We start from the raw sequence: 17879 nt of genomic DNA on the forward strand, positions 1-17879 counted from the left end.
TGGTGGGGAGCAGCTGGGGGGGGCGGGGGGCAGACTGGCCCAGACGGGTGCTCCACAGGGCGGGCCGGTCGAGCCCGGTCCCGCACCCAGCCAAGGCGGCCCCCAGAGGGCCGAGTGAGCGAATGAAGGACGGAGCGTTCGGGGAACACGGGAGGTTTCTACCACAGGCAGCAGGGGCCGCGGGGCCAGCGAGGGGGCGGCCGGCCTGGGTGAGGGGCGGGCCCGGGGTGTGCCGGGGGCACGCCGGGTGTCTGTGCTGCGGCCCGGCCTGCGGGGCCCGAGAGGGCGGAGGGTGGGCCCGGGTGCTGATGCCACCCCTGCACAGGTGCCGACGCCGTCGCGGGCGGGAGCCCGGCAGGAGCCCGGCCTCTGCAGCCCCAGCCCCTCCTGAGAGCACAGCTCCAGCCCCCAGCCCGGAAATGCCCCTGAGCTGGGCCCGAACCGGGAGCAGGTGCGCCGCAGGTGGACACGAAGGCAGCATCCCTCGGGACCCCAAAAGCCCGGGGAGCGCGAGCACCCTGCATCCTCTGCCGCCGAGCATCACACCGCCTGCGGCCCAGGCCCCTGTAGCCCACTTGGCTCACACCTCAGCACCCCCACGCCCCCTGGGCCACAGCCCCCCAGGAAAGCTGGGCTGTTCCTTAAAGAAGTAGAATAAATTTATTCTGTAACTAAAATGTCTCGGTGAGCGGCAACCACGGACACCCCGAGCCTGGGCAGGTCCTGTGCCCCACAGGTGGGCACCCCTGGGGACATGCAGCACCCCTCAGCTCACGGAGGCAGGTGGCAGGATGTTGGCTTTGCGCTCAGCCTCGATGCAGTACTTCTCAGGAAGGCCGGTGGCTCTGCGGGGGGATCGCGGGGCAGCAGTGACGGGGGCAGCAGGGCGCCGGCCTCGGGTGGGTTCACACGACCTGGGGACGGCACCCCCACCCCCGCTCCCACAGTCCATCCCCCAAACACATTCCCCTGCGGGCCTAGCACCCTGCCTCGGCGTTCCCAGACAGCCGGGCAGCCCGGGCCCCCGAGCCTTCCTCCGGAACCCCCTCAGGCGGAACGGCCCGTGCGAGCTCCAGTCCGGAGAAAGGGCCCTCCCAGAGCACCTGTCAGCGCCCCGGGCCCCTGCCCCCCATGCACCCCGCCCTCGGGCCTGGGGACAGCAGGCGGGCGCACCTGAGCTCTTCGATCTTTTTCTTCTTGATGTCATCGATGCGCTCACGCCGCTTCTGGGCCTCCTCTTGGAGGCGCCGGCCCTCCTCGAAGGTGGCGATGCGGTCCTGCACCTGCTTCTGCTGGTTCTCACGCACCTGGCGCCGTAGCTCGTTGGCGTGCCGCAGGCGCCCGGTGGCCTTCCTCTCCTCCTCCAGCCGCTCCTTCTCAATCTGCTCTCTCTGCGCCCTGGAGGGGGGACGGGGTTGCTGAATGGCCTGGGCGGGGCGGCCAGCGGGGAGAGGCCCGGGAGCCTGCTGAGGGGGCTTCAGAGACCCCGGCCCTGCACACTCCCCCCAACTTCTGCGGCTCCGAGCTCAGCCTCAGCCAGGCCCGGCACCCGGAGCATGGGTCCCCACGCTTGCTTTAATGCTCTTCAGGCGCTGTTTAGAAATTCTTAGGGGCCCCTGGGGGGCTCAGCGGGGGAGCATCTGCCTTTGGCCCAGGGCATGACCTCGGGTTCCCGGGATCGAGTCCCACATTGGGCTCCCTGCATGGAGCCTGCTTCTCCCTCTGCCTGCGTCTCTGCCTCTCGGTGTGTCTCTCATGAATAAATAAAATATTTTTTAAAAAAGAAATTCTTACTCCTTTTCAAACAAGGGATCCCACATTCTCATGAGTTCACCAGGCCCCGCAAATTACGTAGCTGGCCTGTACTTGGGGTTTCACCCGCTGGAAGCCATGACCCCAACTCCTCTCCTGTAACGATGCACCGCTCCAGGCCCCTAGCCTGTCCTGAGACATCCCTCGTTCTCTCTCTCCCTTTCTTCCTTCTTTCCCACGAACAATAATAATGGCAACAACGCAACCGCAGAGGGGACGCTTGGCAGCGAGCAGGGCTGGCTCTCCTACTTGCGGACGGGTCGGGGGCAGGAGCTGGCGCCCGTGTCGCTCAGCGCTCCTAATGCGCCCGCTCTGCAAATTCCTCGTAGGAGCCTCTTCCCAAGGGGATTTTCGTGGGCCCCAATATCCCGGGGAGAGCGGTCAAGGGCCGGACAGGCTCCAAAAAACCCCGAATAAAATGTATTCACATCTCGGGGGAAACGCTCGCTGAGCTGGGCCACTCTGAGCTATCGTCTTAGCTCTTTCTCGGCGTAACCAACATATGGAGGCATCTCGGGCGCAGATTCCTCACCTGCTCCCCCGCCCTGAGGGTGCTGGTACCCCAAGCCAAGCTCCCCAAAGCTCTGTCACCTACTCATTTCCCTCTGGCCAGCCCTCTCCCCAGACCCAAGAAACCACATCCACTCGACTCTCAGTAACTCCTGTGCACCTCCAGGGGCCCCTAGTCCTCAGGAGACCCCCACCGATGTCCCCTCCCGTCTCCATCGAGACTCCAAACGCCGCCGCTCAGGCACCTCCGTGATAGCTGAAGCTTCACCCTTCGCCTTGCCCTTATCTTTTCCTACGTAGAGAACGGTGCTTGTTGTTTCCCACCAGGGTGGAAGTGGGTGGAAGCGGGTGGAAGCGGGAGCCCACATGTGTCACTCGGGGGCCTCTGGGCTGGCAGGCAGTGGGAAATCTGCATGGGAAGAGCCTGAGCCCTTCACGGGGCTGGGGCCGTGACCTTGGGGCCACCTTACAGGTCACCGACCCAGGAGCCTCCAGGCCCCTCTGCTGCCTGGGGCCTCACCCCACCCCGCTCCAGGGCATCTGTGGAGGTGGAGCCTGGGCCCAGGGCTTAGGAGACCTGGGGGGGGGGAGGGGAGCCGGGGCTGCTTAGCCCGCAGGCCCGTGGCAGGCCTCCCTCCAGAAGCAGGAAGCGAGTACAGAGGCCATCGGGGAGGCCGCGCTTTAGAAGTAGGCAAAGCTGGATTGCTGGCCAGGCAGAGACGCTCCTGGCGCTTGAAGACACCCGCCCTGGTGGTCACATGGCCCCGGAGACACCAGGTCTAGATGCTAACCCAGAGCATCAGGAGAAGCTCGACATCTCCGAAGGGCTGGTCGCACTTTGCTGAGTGGCTAGGCGCGGGCTCCGGGCAAACGAAGCAACAGAGGGACAAATGGGTCAGCGGAAGAGCAGGACCCCAGTCTCTGTCCACTCCAGTGCATGAGGTCCTGCTGATGGCAACACAGATGTCCGAGGGCACGGAGGCCGGAGAGAGCAGACACCGGAAGGCAGGCTGGTGCCCGGCGGCGGAATCCGCGGGGCCCTTAAGGAAGCTGCCTCCTGCAGCAGGTTTCCAGAGACCGAGGCGCGACCCTCGAGGGCTGGGAAAGCCACTGAGCCGAGGGGCGCTGCAGCTAGTGGGGACGGGCCGGGGGCCCCCAGAGGGGCCAGATGCGCACTTGACTGACGCCTTCAATCCTCCAGGATAATTAATCCCAGTAAGACCCAACTCCTTAGACAAGTCCAGGTGCTATTTTCCAAACCCCTGCTCAGACACCTCTTGGCTCTGAATCCCCGTGTGTGAACACTTCAGCTCCGTCCATCGAGGAGGGAGGACTGCGCTGTCCCCGGCAAGACGATAGCACGTCCGTCCGTGCACGGGCCAGCGAGCCCCTCGGCACACCGTGCAGGCCACCCCTGCCACAGCACGAGGAAAGGGAGCCAAGGGGCTCAGCCCCACCTACCGAAGAATCCTCTCGAACTCATCCCGGTCCCGTTGCACCTGAACAGCCAGAGCGTGCTCCTTGAGAGCCACCTGCTCCAGCCGGCTTTTGCGCAGCTTGGCCTCTGTCTCCACCTTCTTCTGCGCGTTTTCCTTTTCCTTTCTGCGCCACTCCCTGTCTGCAACCTCCTGGTTGCGCTTGGCCCGCAAGGCATCCTGGGAAAGCAGAAGGTGGGGAGCCCCGTGAGGCTGTAAACCGACCTGGGCGCCCACCAGGCCCTGGACGCAAGGAGAGCCGCGAATTTCTCTGGCAAGGTTATTGCAGGAAAGGGCACGTGGAACCTTGGACAACTTTGTGTTTGGAAGACACCCTGCAGCTTCTCGGCTTGACCTCCCTCACCACCGACCCCAAGTCTTCCCCTAACCCTCCAACACCTCCAGGAGGTCCTGCGGTTGCTTTGCATTTTAAAAACTGCTAATGAGGGATCCCTGGGTGGCACAGCGGTTTAGCGCCTGCCTTTGGCCCAGGGCGCGATCCTGGAGACCCGGGATCGAATCCCACGTCGGGCTCCCGGTGCATGGAGCCTGCTTTTCCCTCTGCCTGTGTCTCTGCCTCTCTCTCTCTCTCTCTCTCTCTCTCTCTCTGTGTGTGTGTGTGTGTTACTATCATAAATAAATAAAAATTAAAAACTATATTAAAAATAAATAAATAAAAAATAAAAACTGCTAATGATGGGGCCTCAGTGGATGAGCATCTGCCTTCGGCTCAGGGCGTGACCCCAAGGTCCTGGGATCAAGTTCCGCATCGCGCTCCCCGCAGGGAACCTGCTTCTCCCTCTGCCTGTGTCTCTCCTTCTTTCTCTGTGTCTCTCATGAATAAATAAATAAAATATTCTTAAAAAATAAAAAAAATGATAAAAACTGCTAATGCTGGAGACGCCACATTTCAGTGATTAGTTAAGGTCAAAAGCTCTTTACATAGCAGCCAAAACCTTCCCCTTGGACCTTGGGCACATACGCGCTGCCCCATCCTCGTAGCCGTGGCACAGGAGGCAACGCTCCCTGCACCCCCAGACCATTCAAGCCTAGGTAAGCTGCACGCCTGCCTTTCGGGTCGGTTTGCAGGCTGTCAGGGTGGTTAAGGGGGCCGGGGAGGCCCCGGGAAGCCGAGACCAGATAGGTACCTGCTCCGCCTGGTAGTCCTGGGCCTTCTCCTGCATGGCCCTCAGACGGGCGATCTCCTTCTCTTTCTCCCTCCGTATTCGCTCCTGCTCAGCCTCAAACTCGGCTTCTCGAGCCTGCCAGAGACAGAGGTCTTGTAGCTCCCGTTGCCCCAGCCTCGCAGAGGAGCAAAGTCCCTGGCGTGGTCTATCCGGTATGTCCCCCCGTATTGCTCCTTGACTCTTTTCAAGGTCAGGGCAAAATATCTAGCGATGCACGAATAAAGCCAAGCAACGTTACCAACGGCTTCGTCCTTGCAGATCGCTGCCTCCTGCATGATCCCAGAGGGCCCCTATCACGTGTCGTGAGACGGGTGTTATAGGTGTGGGAGCTGCCATTCACGCACGTCAAGAGTCTGGCCCACAATCGCATAGCCAGTCAACTACCAAAGAGGACCTGAATGCCAGCATCCCAGGCCCAGCCTTCACGCCCCTCCCACCACAGTGCAGACCACGTCTAAGTCGCAAGGCTCCTGGGCCACGGTTCTGCAAGGAGCCACTGTGGCACCTGCCTGTCTTGTAAAGTGCGGCAGGTGGAAGTTGTCTCATTAGCCCCCGGGCAGGTGGCCCAGCGCCTCTGGGCCGTCCCCCTGTGGTTGGCAGCCGTCAGTTAGCTCCCCTTACCACCTCTCTGAGCGACGGGACGTACCCCTAAGATCTTCCCAAAGCCGGCCTCCCAACCACCGCTCTTGGTCGTCATGAGACTAACGGCTTGAGTTGGGTGGAAGCGTGATCCCCCATCCAGAAGGACCCGTGGCCGCCCTTCTCCCTGCACAGTCTTCCGTGCCACCCGGCGAGCTGCCTGCTTGCGAGCTGCGCACGGGCGGCCGTGTGGCCAAGCCGGCCTGGGTTCCACGGTGCCCTGGATGGCCGGGCAGGGAGGTCTGGAGGCTCCCAGCACCCACCCCTGCCCGTGGCTCTGACGGGGCAAGAACAGAGACCACGGTGGGTTCAGAGATGGACTCGGGGTGTACGTGGTCCCTGCAGCGGGCTGTGGCTGTGCCCAAGCCCGAGCCCCTCTGCAGTTGGAGCCCTTTCCCGGCTCCCCTTCCTCATCACGCCCCGGCTCTGCGCAAGGTGCCAGGTGTCCCCCGACAGCTGCTCGCAGCTCCCCGTCTCCTCAGCACTTCATGGACCGTGAGCACCACGGCCAGCAGAGCTGCTCCCCGGCTCCTACACGTGGCTCGTTACCACCACCATCGCCCGTCCAGGGAAACTGTACCTGAGCTCCGCGCACTCCACAGTCCCTTTGGCCCAGTTTCAAACTGGACGCAGGGTGAAGCGTGTGGGACACCTGGAGTCGGGTTGACCGAGTGTCATGCTGGCGCGGGGAGACCACACGGAAAGCACTTGGCGCAGGGCCCGTGCACAGTCTAAGCACCCAACCAATGGCAGTTGCGTGATCCCAACTGGACACCAACCGCCCTGGTCCTGTCTTGCCTTCTTGCTCTGTCGCCTGCGTGTCCCACCCAGAAAGCCAAAGCCAAGACCCAAGCTGTGGTCTGCTGTTGGAATGGCCCGTCATCCCCGCGACGGAGAAGTATGCTGTGCTCTCTGTCACCAGGGAGCCTCAGGATTCACGGGGGAGGCGGGAGAACCAACATGTGAGGGACCCAATGATGCTCGTGCCACCTTCAGCCCTTCCCACCCCTTTGAATCCCACGTTCACTCCATCTAGACTGGGCTGCGAAGCTTTTTTTGCCCTCCCGTCCTCGCTGACCCCAATCACCCGCCACTCAGACTGGCTGCTGAGTAAGTCCGCACGGCGTCTCCCTGTCGCCGTGTGCCCCACGCTGTGCTCCCGGCTTCCCCGGCGGCAGCAGCGAACAGAAAAGCCCTACGTTCAGAATCTAGCACCCAGTACAGGACTCCCGATCTGGGAATTTTCACAAAAAGTTTATGGAGCTGGTGCCCCATGATTCCTGGGGGCGTCATTACACAAAGCCGTGAGGAATCCGCAAAACTGTACTTTCCCCGAGAGTTTCCACTTCCCTCCCGGCCTGCAGTTGACCCTCATCCAGCTTCTAATCAAAGGTGTTAACAGGACGTAGTGCCCTAATGTGGGTGTCTGCTAAGAACCAGCGGACTGGCCAAGATGAGGAGGAGGAGGGGCATGAATTGGGGAACGCACGCGTGGCTTGCCGAGCCCCTGGATCTCAGCCTCCCTCTCCCCTGACTCGGGTGCCTTTCGTGGCCCCGAGTCCCGGGCCTCAGAAACCTACCATCTTCTTCTTGGTGAACTCCATGACCATCTGGTCCGCCAGCTTCTCCTGGGCCAGCAGCTCTGCCTTCTGCTTCTGGCTCTCGTCATTAATGCGCTTGATCTCCGCTTGCATCTGCAGTTTCTGCTGCTGCCTTTGCTCCATGTCCTGCCGTCAGAGGGAAGACAGCCTCTGAGTCCAAGGGGCCCAGACCAAGAGACCCGCCGACGCCGTCTGCGGCCCGCTCCCGCCCCCCCAGCCCCGCAGCTCTCTCAAGTGCCACCAGTGGCCCCTCACAGCCAAATGGCCGGGTCTGCACCCACTTGCCGTGGTGGCGGCCCTGACACGGTCACCTCTATGAGCTCTCGGGGAAATGGAGACCCTGAAAATTCCGCCCGGTGTCTCCACGTGTCACGCCAAGTCCTGCCCCTTGTTCCTGGTCTTTCCTCCTGCCTCCAATTTCTTTCCTTAGCCAAGCCCTAGCTTCTAGTCTCTAGTCAATAGCGATGATTTGAAATAATAAAGTATTGCCCTACTTGAATATTTTCTACTCTCTGGCCACGTTACATAGCCTATCTCCGAAACCCAAATATGCCCCCAAACCCTGAAAGGTAGAACCTGTTATCTGCCTCATGGAGATGGAGACACTGAGGCCCCGACTTGACGTGACGGCCCAAGGCCATCCAGCTAACAAACTCCAGAGCCACAATTTTGAAACCTGGTCTTTCTAAGTTAAAGGTCCAATCCTCTCTGGAAGGTCACCCCTCAACGTCCAGTCCTCTCGTCCTCTCTGAGTCCCCTCCGCACTCAGGACGGTGCCACACCTCCTGGGGTTTGGTTGTGCGCGGCCTTGTGGGTCCTCATTCCTTCCTGTGTGCTTATCTGGCCCCCGCCGCCACCAGAGGACGAGGACCGTGTCACACTCCCTGTCCTCCCTGCCAACGTGAAGCCCAATGAGAGGAAAACAGCAAATGCTCAACAAACTAAAACAGGGAAGGGGCGGGGGGACCAGAGTGAGTGGCCTGTGAGAAAAGGTGAGAACAAAAATGGTAGACGGGGAAAGACGATGCATGACGGAGGTCAGGGTACTGGTGTGGCAAGATCCCTTCTAAGGAAGGAGCCTGAGCCTTTCGAAGCCCCTGCAAGCACATCCGAGCTTGCACATTCTCAGGTCCCACAGCTGAATGTCCTGCAGCCAGCCTACCCATCCCCACCCCCCGCCCCCGCCAATAGCCGCTGCCGTCCTCCAAATTCTTGCAGCCATCAAGTCCCCCAGCCATCAAGTCCCCGCACACGCACACGCTGCTTCCGGCTCCATCCACTTCCCAAAGGCTCTGCCCGCCCCCCTGGACTTCCAGCCCATCCTCAGCCCTCACCCCAGCCTCTGCCCTGACGCGTCGGAGGCAACTGGGCTGGCTCTCCTGGAGCTTGACTCACTTGACTCACAGCCATGATTCAGGGCTAGGGAGAGGGAGCTGACTGCCCCCCTACCCCGGGGCCTGCAGGCTGCAGGCCTGCGTGCGTGAGTCATGGCTGCGGCACCGCCTCACTCTCCCCTGCCTACCTCTTCACTCACCCCACCTTTCCCCCCTGGCCTAGCTACTCTCCCCTCTGCTTCCCCTTCCCCCGTCTTCCTTTCCTTTCTACCTGCTTCCCCCCCCCACTCCCGCTGCCCGGTGCCTGCAGATCTAGGCCTGCCGTGCGTGCCCATGCGTGCCCGTGCGTGCCCCTGCTTGGTTTCAGGCCACTGACCAGCGCACCTGCGGACCCCTGGTCTACAACATAGACACAGCCGCGTATTGACTGGCTGACTTCTTCGCCTATTTACTTGCTTTTCAGCGTGTTGGTTTTGGTGGTTCACTTAATTTCCACCTCCCCGAGGTGATGGGGCAGGTCTGAGCTGGGGGGACACAGGTTCCCACCTTAAAGTCGCCTGATAACAACACTTCCTGGAACCTTGGGAAGTGCCCATCCAGACAGCCACAGAACGATGGCACACACCGTGTCACAGTGCTGACACATGGACACCTGGGACTGTGTCAGTGAGCCACCAAGTCCCCCTCCTACAATCTAGGCGTCCCAGTCTTCCCTCCCCGCCCCTTCCCTGCATGCTGAGCCCAGACCTCCCCTTCCTGGCTCTTTCCCTTGCTTTCTGGCGTCTTGGCCCCCGGGCCCCCTCCATGAGCAATCCACGAGCTACCTGCCCCCCCCCCCGGCCCTTCCTGACTCTCCAGGTGCTCTTCCTCTTCCTCCTCCTCGCTCCTGGCTCCTCGAAGGGCCCTCAACACTGTGTAACTATGAGGCTGTCCCTGGACCCTCAAGGCACACACACCCCCCCACCATCCAATCACTAGGAGATGACACCCATGGACCAACTTAATGGTCCATTAAGTCCGTTAATGGGGGGGAGGGGTGAAAACTCCAACAGTACAAGCCCCACGAGGAAATAACCTGACAGGTCAGAATGGGGGACACTCTTCAAGTCAAGTGGCCTGGGGGCCTCAGCACCGCACCCCCCCCCCCCGTGCCAAAAAATGCAGGAAGGGAGGGAGGAAGGAGATAACTCTTCTGGGTCAAAGCAGACGAAGGAGGTTTACGTGATTGCAAGGCAGGGACGTGGAATGGACTTCGCATAGGAGAAAAAAGACGACTGAAAACGCATTTTTGGAACAATTGGGGAAATCTGGCTGTGGATGAAGTGTTAAACGATGTGACTGGAGTCTGTTTTTTATGAGGAGATGTGATAACAGTACTGATGCCTGGGAAGAGGAGGCCTCTGCTCTGCAGAGATGGGGGCCAAAGCCCCTAGAAGCAACGTGTCAGGATATCGGCAACTCGCTGCCGCGTGTGTATGTGCCCCTCAAAGGGACGAGCCACTAAGGCACGTCACAGTCATGGAATGTGAGGGAGGCACGGCTGGGGGAGACGCAAGTTTTTCAGCTTGGCTGCGGGTATAAACATTCTCAAAGGTGTAAAAAAAAAAAAAAAACACTCAGGGAGGCAAAGAGAATAAATGCCCCAAAGGCTCCTGGTGCAGGGGGGCCCGTGGGCCTCGCAACAGACCCGGGCAGGCAAACAGAGGCTCCTCTGCGTCTGCTTAGCTTAGCTCGGGCGGGAAGGCCATCATTTCTTTTGCAACGGGTACGTCTACTCATTTTATTTAGACATAATGGGGGGGAAATGGTTTGGTTCCTCCATACAGCTAACCACGCTGAGGGAACAGCAGGGAGCCCGGGCCTAGCACACGCTGCTGTCCGTCTGCCTTGTGCGTCCCACCCCTCGGTGACTGCGGGAAGGCTACCGAGCACCCCTGCAGGTACGCGTGCAAAGCACAAGCTTGCGTTTGCCCTCTGTGTCCGTGCCCGCGGGTGTGCTGACCTCAGACCCCAAGTCCCCAGGTTGGGGTGGAGCTGGAGGGGGGGACAACATCTGTCCACGTCCCTGCTTGGTCCCCAGTAGGCGCCGTGGCCAAATGAACGTTCAACACCGTGATAGAGGCTGATGGCGACTGTGCTGTGAAACCATCACGTGCCTGACGGGAAAGCAGTCAACCCCCGGCACCCCCAAATCATGGAGAGCTGGGTCGCCGCTGCTGATGGAATTTGGCTTTGTCTGTCTGGCCTGTTACCCTTAGATCCTCCTCCTGGAGCTGCTCCATGTACTCAAGCATCTGCTCCTTCTCCTGCTCCCGCTGCTCGGCAAGCAGCGACCGCTCCTCCTGGTTCTTTTCCATCTGCTCCACAATGTGCCGTCTTCCTCTAGGACGAACAGGAGCGCAGGGGCTTAGACACCCACGTCCGTGTGCCTCTGCCCCCACCTCCACCCAAATAACCCCCAAGACGGGAGGCGTCCCCGGGGACAAAGTTGACCAGCGCCCTGCAAACAGCGCTCCCCTTCGTGAGCCCAAAGTCCTTCTCGAGGGGCGTGAGGGGGCCGTCCTCTCTCTCTTCCAAGCGCCCCCCCTTGAAATTTCCCTTCTTCATTCGTTTGCCCAGGAGTGCGCCCCACACATGCACTGCCCCTCTGCCTTGCCATGTGTAAAGAGCTTCCGACATCCCAAGACCTCCCAAGCCCTCCCGGAACAGTCACGGGGACCTAACGTCCTCTGCCAGCTTCACGGGGTTAGAAAGCCCAGGGGCGTCGGCTGGTGCCGTGTCCCGTGTCCCACCCGCCTCCCACGCCCACTTCCTCGCCGTGTGGCTCAGGCCCTGTCCCGCCTGCCACGGCTCCCGCAGCGCGGGTGCACGGGCTGGCGCTGAGCAGGCCTCTCGGCTCAGCGATGCCCCAGCTCGACAGTAAAGAGCAGAGAACCGGAGCCTACAGTCAGCGATGCTGGTGACTCCCCGTGTGTGGTCGGGATGACTGTAAACTTAGAAGCATCCAGACCCCATGACGGATGAGTAAAGGCTGCGGGAATGAGAGAAGGCACGGGCCAGGGCGAGATCGAGAGGGGAGTCCTGTCCAGGTGGAGCCCTTGAATGGCTTCCTGACTCCAGATGAAATACTCGGGAGGAATGAGCAAAGGAGTCCGGGAGCAGGGCTGGGGCTCCGTGTAAGGACCAGCTCAGAGCCTTCGGGCGGCCTAACGAGGCAGAGATTTTTCTTTAATTGGAGCTGTTTATGCAGAAGATGAAGAGTCACTTAGCCATTAAATTCACATTTACAGGGAGCCGACCGCGGCCTGCCGGGAGCCTCCTGGATGTGCAGGGATGACTAGCTCGGGGCGGCGGCATCAGAGGGGGACAGCGTAACGCACACTAAGCAGTGGGTGTTCGGGCCCCGGGACACTGTGATTCGGTAATTCACCCGCTCCGGTAAATTTACTTGTCCTTTTCCGCAAAAGGACGGGAACTGACTTTATCACCCTAACGCGTGTGAAGCACCTGCCGCGGTCCGACCGCAGTGGGGGCGCGGGAGCTGCAGGAGGGCAGGAGGGAGGACAGGCCGGCGTCCTCCAGGGAGGGCCAGGGAGCCGCCGACCGTCCTGCCAGAGGCCAAGCCCCACGTGGCAGGCGCGGACGGGAGCCGCCAACCTGCCGCTTTCCAGGGGAGGTGACAGCAAAGCCACAGGCTAAAAGAAGAGAAAGCGTCTTCCAGGGGGAAAAGGAAAGAGGAGAATATTCAAAGCAGAAGGAACAACAAAAGCGCAGTCTGGGTGCTGGGGGCCCCGGGGGGGGGGGCTGCGGGGGGGGGCGGGGAGGGGGGACGCGAGGCTGCGCGGCTGGACTGTGAAGCACCCGTGACCGTGCAGGGAGCAGCCTCGCGATCGTGAGGCCCTGCAGTTCTCTGGGCGACGTCTCCATGAGGCCGCCCGGTCCTGGGGACCCGTGGGAATGACCGCAGGGAGACGCCAAAACCAGCTCCTTACCGGATTCTTTCCTCCCTCCTCTTCCTGTCCAGGTCCTCCTGCCTTTGAACCGATTTCTGTCGCTCCACCTCCATCATCTGATCCAGCCGCTTCTCCTCCGCATCCAGTTCTCTTTGAATCAGCTGCTTCTCCAGGATTTGGGCATCCCGGATGGCGTGGCACTTGGCATTGAGGATGATCTGGGGGGGGACACGGTGGCACCAACTGTAGGCTCGAGGGTAGGGAGGGACGCACCATGGGGCGCGGAAGTTGGGGAGAGCAGGGTACCACACATGCACGGCCACACGCAGGCCACGCTAACTCCTCCTGGGCTCCCGCCACACGCCGCTCTGTGCAAGGAGAAGCCACAGTAGCCCCTCTCGGGGTACCGGGTCTTCGTGTTTGGGGGTCATGGGTCACCCTTGGAGAATGCGAGGGAAGCCCCGGTCTCCGTCCTCAGGATGCACCTACATACATACACATGGAATTTCCAGAAAACTTGAGAGGTTCAAGGTCCCCCTTAGGGACCCACGAGCCCCAAGATTAGACCCTGCATTCTACTCCTCAGGGAGACTAAAGCACTCTCGCATAGGCCACGCCACTAGATTTTTAGGCTGGAAGAGCCGACGTGACACACCAGGGGATGGCCAGCCCCGAGCAAGCTCTGGAAAGCAAAAGGAGGCACAGGCCGCATCTGCCTGGGAGACAAGGTGGGGGTCGGCAGGGTTCACTTGCTTGGGAAGGGAACAACACGCAAATGAGAAACAAACCGGGCCCCCAACTAGACCTCAGGCTCTGGGCTACTGGAAGCGCCTTGGGGGGCATCCGGGCGGCCACAACTGAGCCACCAGGACAGAAGGGCAGGCAGGGCCACACTGCCGTCACCCTGCGCGGTGGCCTCACCGCTCTCCTTGGACACGGGAGGTGAGGCCCAGGGAGGGTGAGTGACGGGCAGGCGGCGAGGCCAGTCCCCAGTACCCCCGGGACCTCAGCCCCTCACCTGCCCCCCCCCCGGGCATCCTGCCCCTAGGACGCGGGGGGGGGGGGGGGCGAGGCCAAGCCCCGAGGAGGGAGCCCCAAGGGCACCTTGCTCAGGTCCTTGAGCTCCTCCTCCTGCTCCAGGCGCAGGCTGTTGGCCCTCTGCAGGAGGCTCTGGGCCCTCTCCCTGGCCACCTCCTCCAGGTCGCTGAGCTTCTTGTTGTTCCTCCACACCATTTCCTTCTGCTTCATGACCTTCTTGCGGGCGGTCACCGCATCCTAGGGGACAGTGTCCTGGGTGCTGCCGGGCCACCAAGGCCACCCGCTGCGACCCCAATGTGCCTTCACCCACCAGCTGGGAGAACCAGAGTTTCTTGGCCGCTCTCTGCTGCTCCCACGCCCCCCTGTGCCGTGTCTGGTGTCCACGCAGGCCTAGACACACACCCCCCTCCCAGAGCTCCCCTCCCCCTGCGGAACCAGGGCCGGCGGGCAGCTACCACGATGGCCTCCTTCTCCTTCCTTAAGGCCTGCTCCCGGGCCTCGTGCTCTTCCCTGGTCAGGACGTGGGATGCCCATTTGATGCGTGCAAACTCCTCGGGGCTCATGATGAGGGACTCCCCGGAGGGATCCTTGGTGGGCACGCTGCGGGGGGATGCACCATCAGTGGGGAGCAGCGGGGAAGCCCTCGGCCCTGCGCTGCAGCCGGGGCTCTGCCCTCCTCCCCCCTTCACCATGGCCAGCGCCCCACAGTGTCACCCTGCCGGCAGGAGATGCCCCCCGCGGCACCGCAGGCCCACCCGGGAGGAGGGGTCCCGGCCAAGGGACCAGCCACACGGAGAGATCCTAAAGGCTTCTGCTGATGGGTCCAGCGCGGAGGTCACCTTCCCTGCGCCACCATCAGAAACCCTGCCCCATGGGCACACGTGCCAATCCCCCCAGCCACGTGGAGAGCCCGCTCCTCAGAGGCCCCCCACTCTGCTCTCACGGCCTGTGTGCAGGATCCCCCCCATGCAGACTCTGCTGGCCGCCCAGCCCCGGCGCCCTGCTGCACCTAGAAGGAGAGCCCAAACCAGCGTGGCAAAAGGCACTTTACAAAGTGGGGGACCCCTGGGTGGCTCTGTGCTTGAGCATCTGCCTTCGGCTCAAGGCCCGGGATCGAGTCTTGCATTGGGTTCCCCGCAGGGAGCCTGCTTCTCCCTCTGCCTGTGTCTCTGCCTCTCTCTGTGGCTCTCATGAATAAATAAATAAATAAAATCTTTAAAAAAATAAATAAATAAGAGCTTATTCCTCAAGGATGACATAAAGAGGGCAAGGGGGACGCCAGACAAGGTTGAGACGGATGCTGTGAGAAACCTAAGCATCCCTGTCCTGTCCGGCCGGCCCGGAGAGAAGCTTTGAACCCTAAATATTAATTAAAATCTCTGATAAACAACAGTCAGAGGCATGGCTGCGGACCTCTCCTCCGAGCCGCCCAGCCCAGCGCATTCAACAAACCAAGAGCTAATTATACTGATTACAAACAACTGGCAGGCACAGAGGATGGAGGCAGGAGCAGCAGGGGCCGGAATCACGCTGCTTCTGGGTGAGGCCGTTTAACAGGGACACAGCAGCCAGACGCAGATGGTCTGAGGCAGGAAGTGAAACCTCATCTCATAAAACGCGTGTGTGCGTGCGTGTGTGTGCGTGCGTGTGTGCGCGTGTTGTGGGGGTGGGGGCTGGGCTGTCCGGGAGGAGGCCTGAGTGAGTGGATGGACCCAGGGCTGGGCCTGGGAGCCTGGGAGCCAGAGCGACCAGGACTCACCTGCTTGAGACAGCAGGACTAGCCACCCCCCAAGGAATCCACCCTTCCTCCCTGCCCTCTTTCTTCACTTCCCTCCTTCCTCTGTTCCTTCCTTCCTCCCTTCCCCCCTTCCCTTCTCCCTCCCGCCCTCCCTCCCTCCCTTCCTCCCTCCCTCCCTTCTTCCCTTCCTCCCTCCCTTCCTCCCTTCTCTCCTTCCTCCCCTCCCTCCTTCCTTCCCCCCACAAGTGGCTGTGGGACACAGCCGGCCAGGCTATTTGCTACAGGGGCTAAGTGGACCGCACTCCTGGAGCTGCGTCCCTGCCACACTGCCCCAGCCCGATGACACAGACATCAGAGGGTCCAGAGCTGGGAGGACAGTTCCTGCTGCTGAGCTAACCCTAACCCATGGCGCAAGGGGGCAGCTCCAGCCAGGAAGCCAAGCTGAGTCAATCGCAAAGGAACCCAAGAGCCCAGGAATTTCATCCTGTGGCCTGAGAGTGCCTATTAGCATCCGGTCCGCTTCCCTTACTGCAGATTCCTGCTGCAGCCAGGAATTGGCTCATCTGGACCATTGCCCTTCACCAGGAGCTCGAAGGGCGGCTCAGAGAGGACTACCAAGCAGGGCCCCTCTGGCAGTGTGGGGCCCCCTTGCAGCCCCGACTCGGGAAACAGGAAGAAGTCGAGGATCCAAGAACGGAGACAAGAGGGGCAGAAACAGGAGAGGCCAAGACAGCAAGGAAGGAGAGTGAGGACTCAAACAGCGGTGATGAAGAGGATGGAAGCGGGGCCGAACCACGAGGATGAGACCAGAGAGCACACATCTGGGCAGAAGTGCAGGCAGGGACGCGAGGCCAGGGTGCTGCACCTGGGCACTCACATGAGCTCCGGACCAGGTCCCGGGTGATGAGCTGGATGGTCTCCGGCTTGTGCTCCAAGCCCAGGGCAGTGAGACTCTTCCGAATGGCATGCTTATCTCGGAGGAGCACGATGGGACTGTCACTCTGGGCCAGAGGCTGCAGGGTCAGGAAGGACAGCTTAGAAGCTGGTCAATCCCCACTTCTTCAAGGGTAGCCCCCCCTTCCCTCCACCCTTCCAGGGGCACAGAAGGCTGGCCGGGGCCCAGGCCGCGGGACTGCCGAGAGTTGCGGGGGCACAGAGAAAGCCATGCCGTGCTCTGCTCTTGAACGCGGCTGCATGAGTTCAACAGAGACCAGCTCCTCTAGAAACAAGGCTCCTCCGTGCCTTCTGCAAATACCCTGGATGGATGGATGGATGGATGGATGGATGGATGGATGGACGGACGGACAGATGGACGGACAGACGGATGGATGGATGGATGGATAGACGGATGGATGGATGGATGGATGGATGGATGGATGGATGGACAGATGGATGGATGGATGAATGGATGGATGGATGGATGGATGGATGGATGGATGAATGGATGGATGGATGGACGGACGGACGGATGGATGGATGGATGGACGGACGGATGGATGGATGGACGGACGGACGGACGGATGGATGGATGGATGGACAGACAGATGGAGGAATGGACGGAGGGACGGATGGATGGATGGATGGATGGATGAATGGATGGATGAATGGACGGATGGATGGATGGATGGACAGACAGATGGAGGAATGGACGGAGGGACGGATGGATGGATGGATGGACGGATGGATGGACAGACGGATGGATGGATGGACAGACGGATGGATGGATGGATGGACGGACAGATGGATGAATAGACGGATGGATGGATGGGTGGATGGGGATGGCTAGTGTGTGTCCATTCCTGACCTAAAACCATCAGGAATGAACATCTGGGGTCTCTGGGGTCTCCTCTCTCCATGACTTAGGAAGGAAGAAATCATGATCTCCCTTGGGCCACACCGCGGTGACAGATAATACAATTTCTTACAGACTCATCCAATCTGTGATATTCAGAATTTTTAATCCTTCCTTATGATTAACTTACTTTGGTCCACCCCCCCCACCCCTCCAAAATCATACAGAGGAGGTTAGAGACCTGCCTTTACATGGAAGGTGGTGAGGAAGTCCTGGAGTCAGAGCTAGCTGGCATGCATATTAAATGCACGATTTTTTTTCCCCAAAATGTTCCAACCGTGAAGTAGTCAAATAATAAGAAAATGAAACCACTTGTTTCGGGAAAACATTGAACACAGGAGAGAATATGATTTGCCGTGGACGCAGCGACCGTGACCCCGGGGTGGAAGCAGGGGGAGGCCTTGGCAGCGGACATCCCTTGGTCCGGAGCTCACTCGGCTCGAGGGTCCCCAGCGTGCTGCTGCCACCTGGCGTCCATCTGCTTCCAGGGGGGCGCGACTCAGGCGTGACACAAGCCACTTCTGCCCCCTGCTGCCGGCTCAGAGACTCCAGATGCCCCCCCACCGGAGCAATAGGGCCAAAGACTCGGGCAGGAATGGGGGGGCGTCTCCGCCTGCCCCTGGGGCTGGAGACCTCGGCCACCTCCCGACCTTCATCTCTGTCCCTGGAAGACACCCCACGGGCCCAAACAAAACCTGTCCATAAGTGACAGTGCGTTCCCTTGGTTCTTTCCCTATGGG

At 60.8% G+C, this 17879-nt stretch overlaps 1 protein-coding gene across 1 annotated transcript in view; it reads right to left on the reverse strand.

Moving 5' to 3' along the window:
• Positions 1-742: 742 nt before the first annotated feature.
• Positions 743-17879, reverse strand: part of CFAP45 (cilia and flagella associated protein 45) — a 33622-nt gene continuing 16485 nt past the window's right edge. The window contains exons 3-12 of the mRNA XM_055334162.1: positions 16161-16300; positions 14005-14149; positions 13616-13786; positions 12551-12729; positions 10811-10940; positions 7204-7350; positions 4946-5059; positions 3784-3977; positions 1174-1398; positions 743-845 (exon numbers count right to left, since the gene is read on the reverse strand). Of these exons, the coding sequence (XP_055190137.1) occupies positions 767-845; positions 1174-1398; positions 3784-3977; positions 4946-5059; positions 7204-7350; positions 10811-10940; positions 12551-12729; positions 13616-13786; positions 14005-14149; positions 16161-16300 (1524 nt within the window). The 3' untranslated portion in view covers positions 743-766. The remainder of the gene's footprint in view (positions 846-1173; positions 1399-3783; positions 3978-4945; positions 5060-7203; positions 7351-10810; positions 10941-12550; positions 12730-13615; positions 13787-14004; positions 14150-16160; positions 16301-17879) is intronic.

This window comes from Nyctereutes procyonoides, unplaced genomic scaffold (genome assembly GCF_905146905.1).
Source record: "Nyctereutes procyonoides isolate TBG_1078 unplaced genomic scaffold, NYPRO_anot_genome, whole genome shotgun sequence".
NCBI classification, from domain to species: Eukaryota; Metazoa; Chordata; class Mammalia; order Carnivora; family Canidae; genus Nyctereutes; species Nyctereutes procyonoides.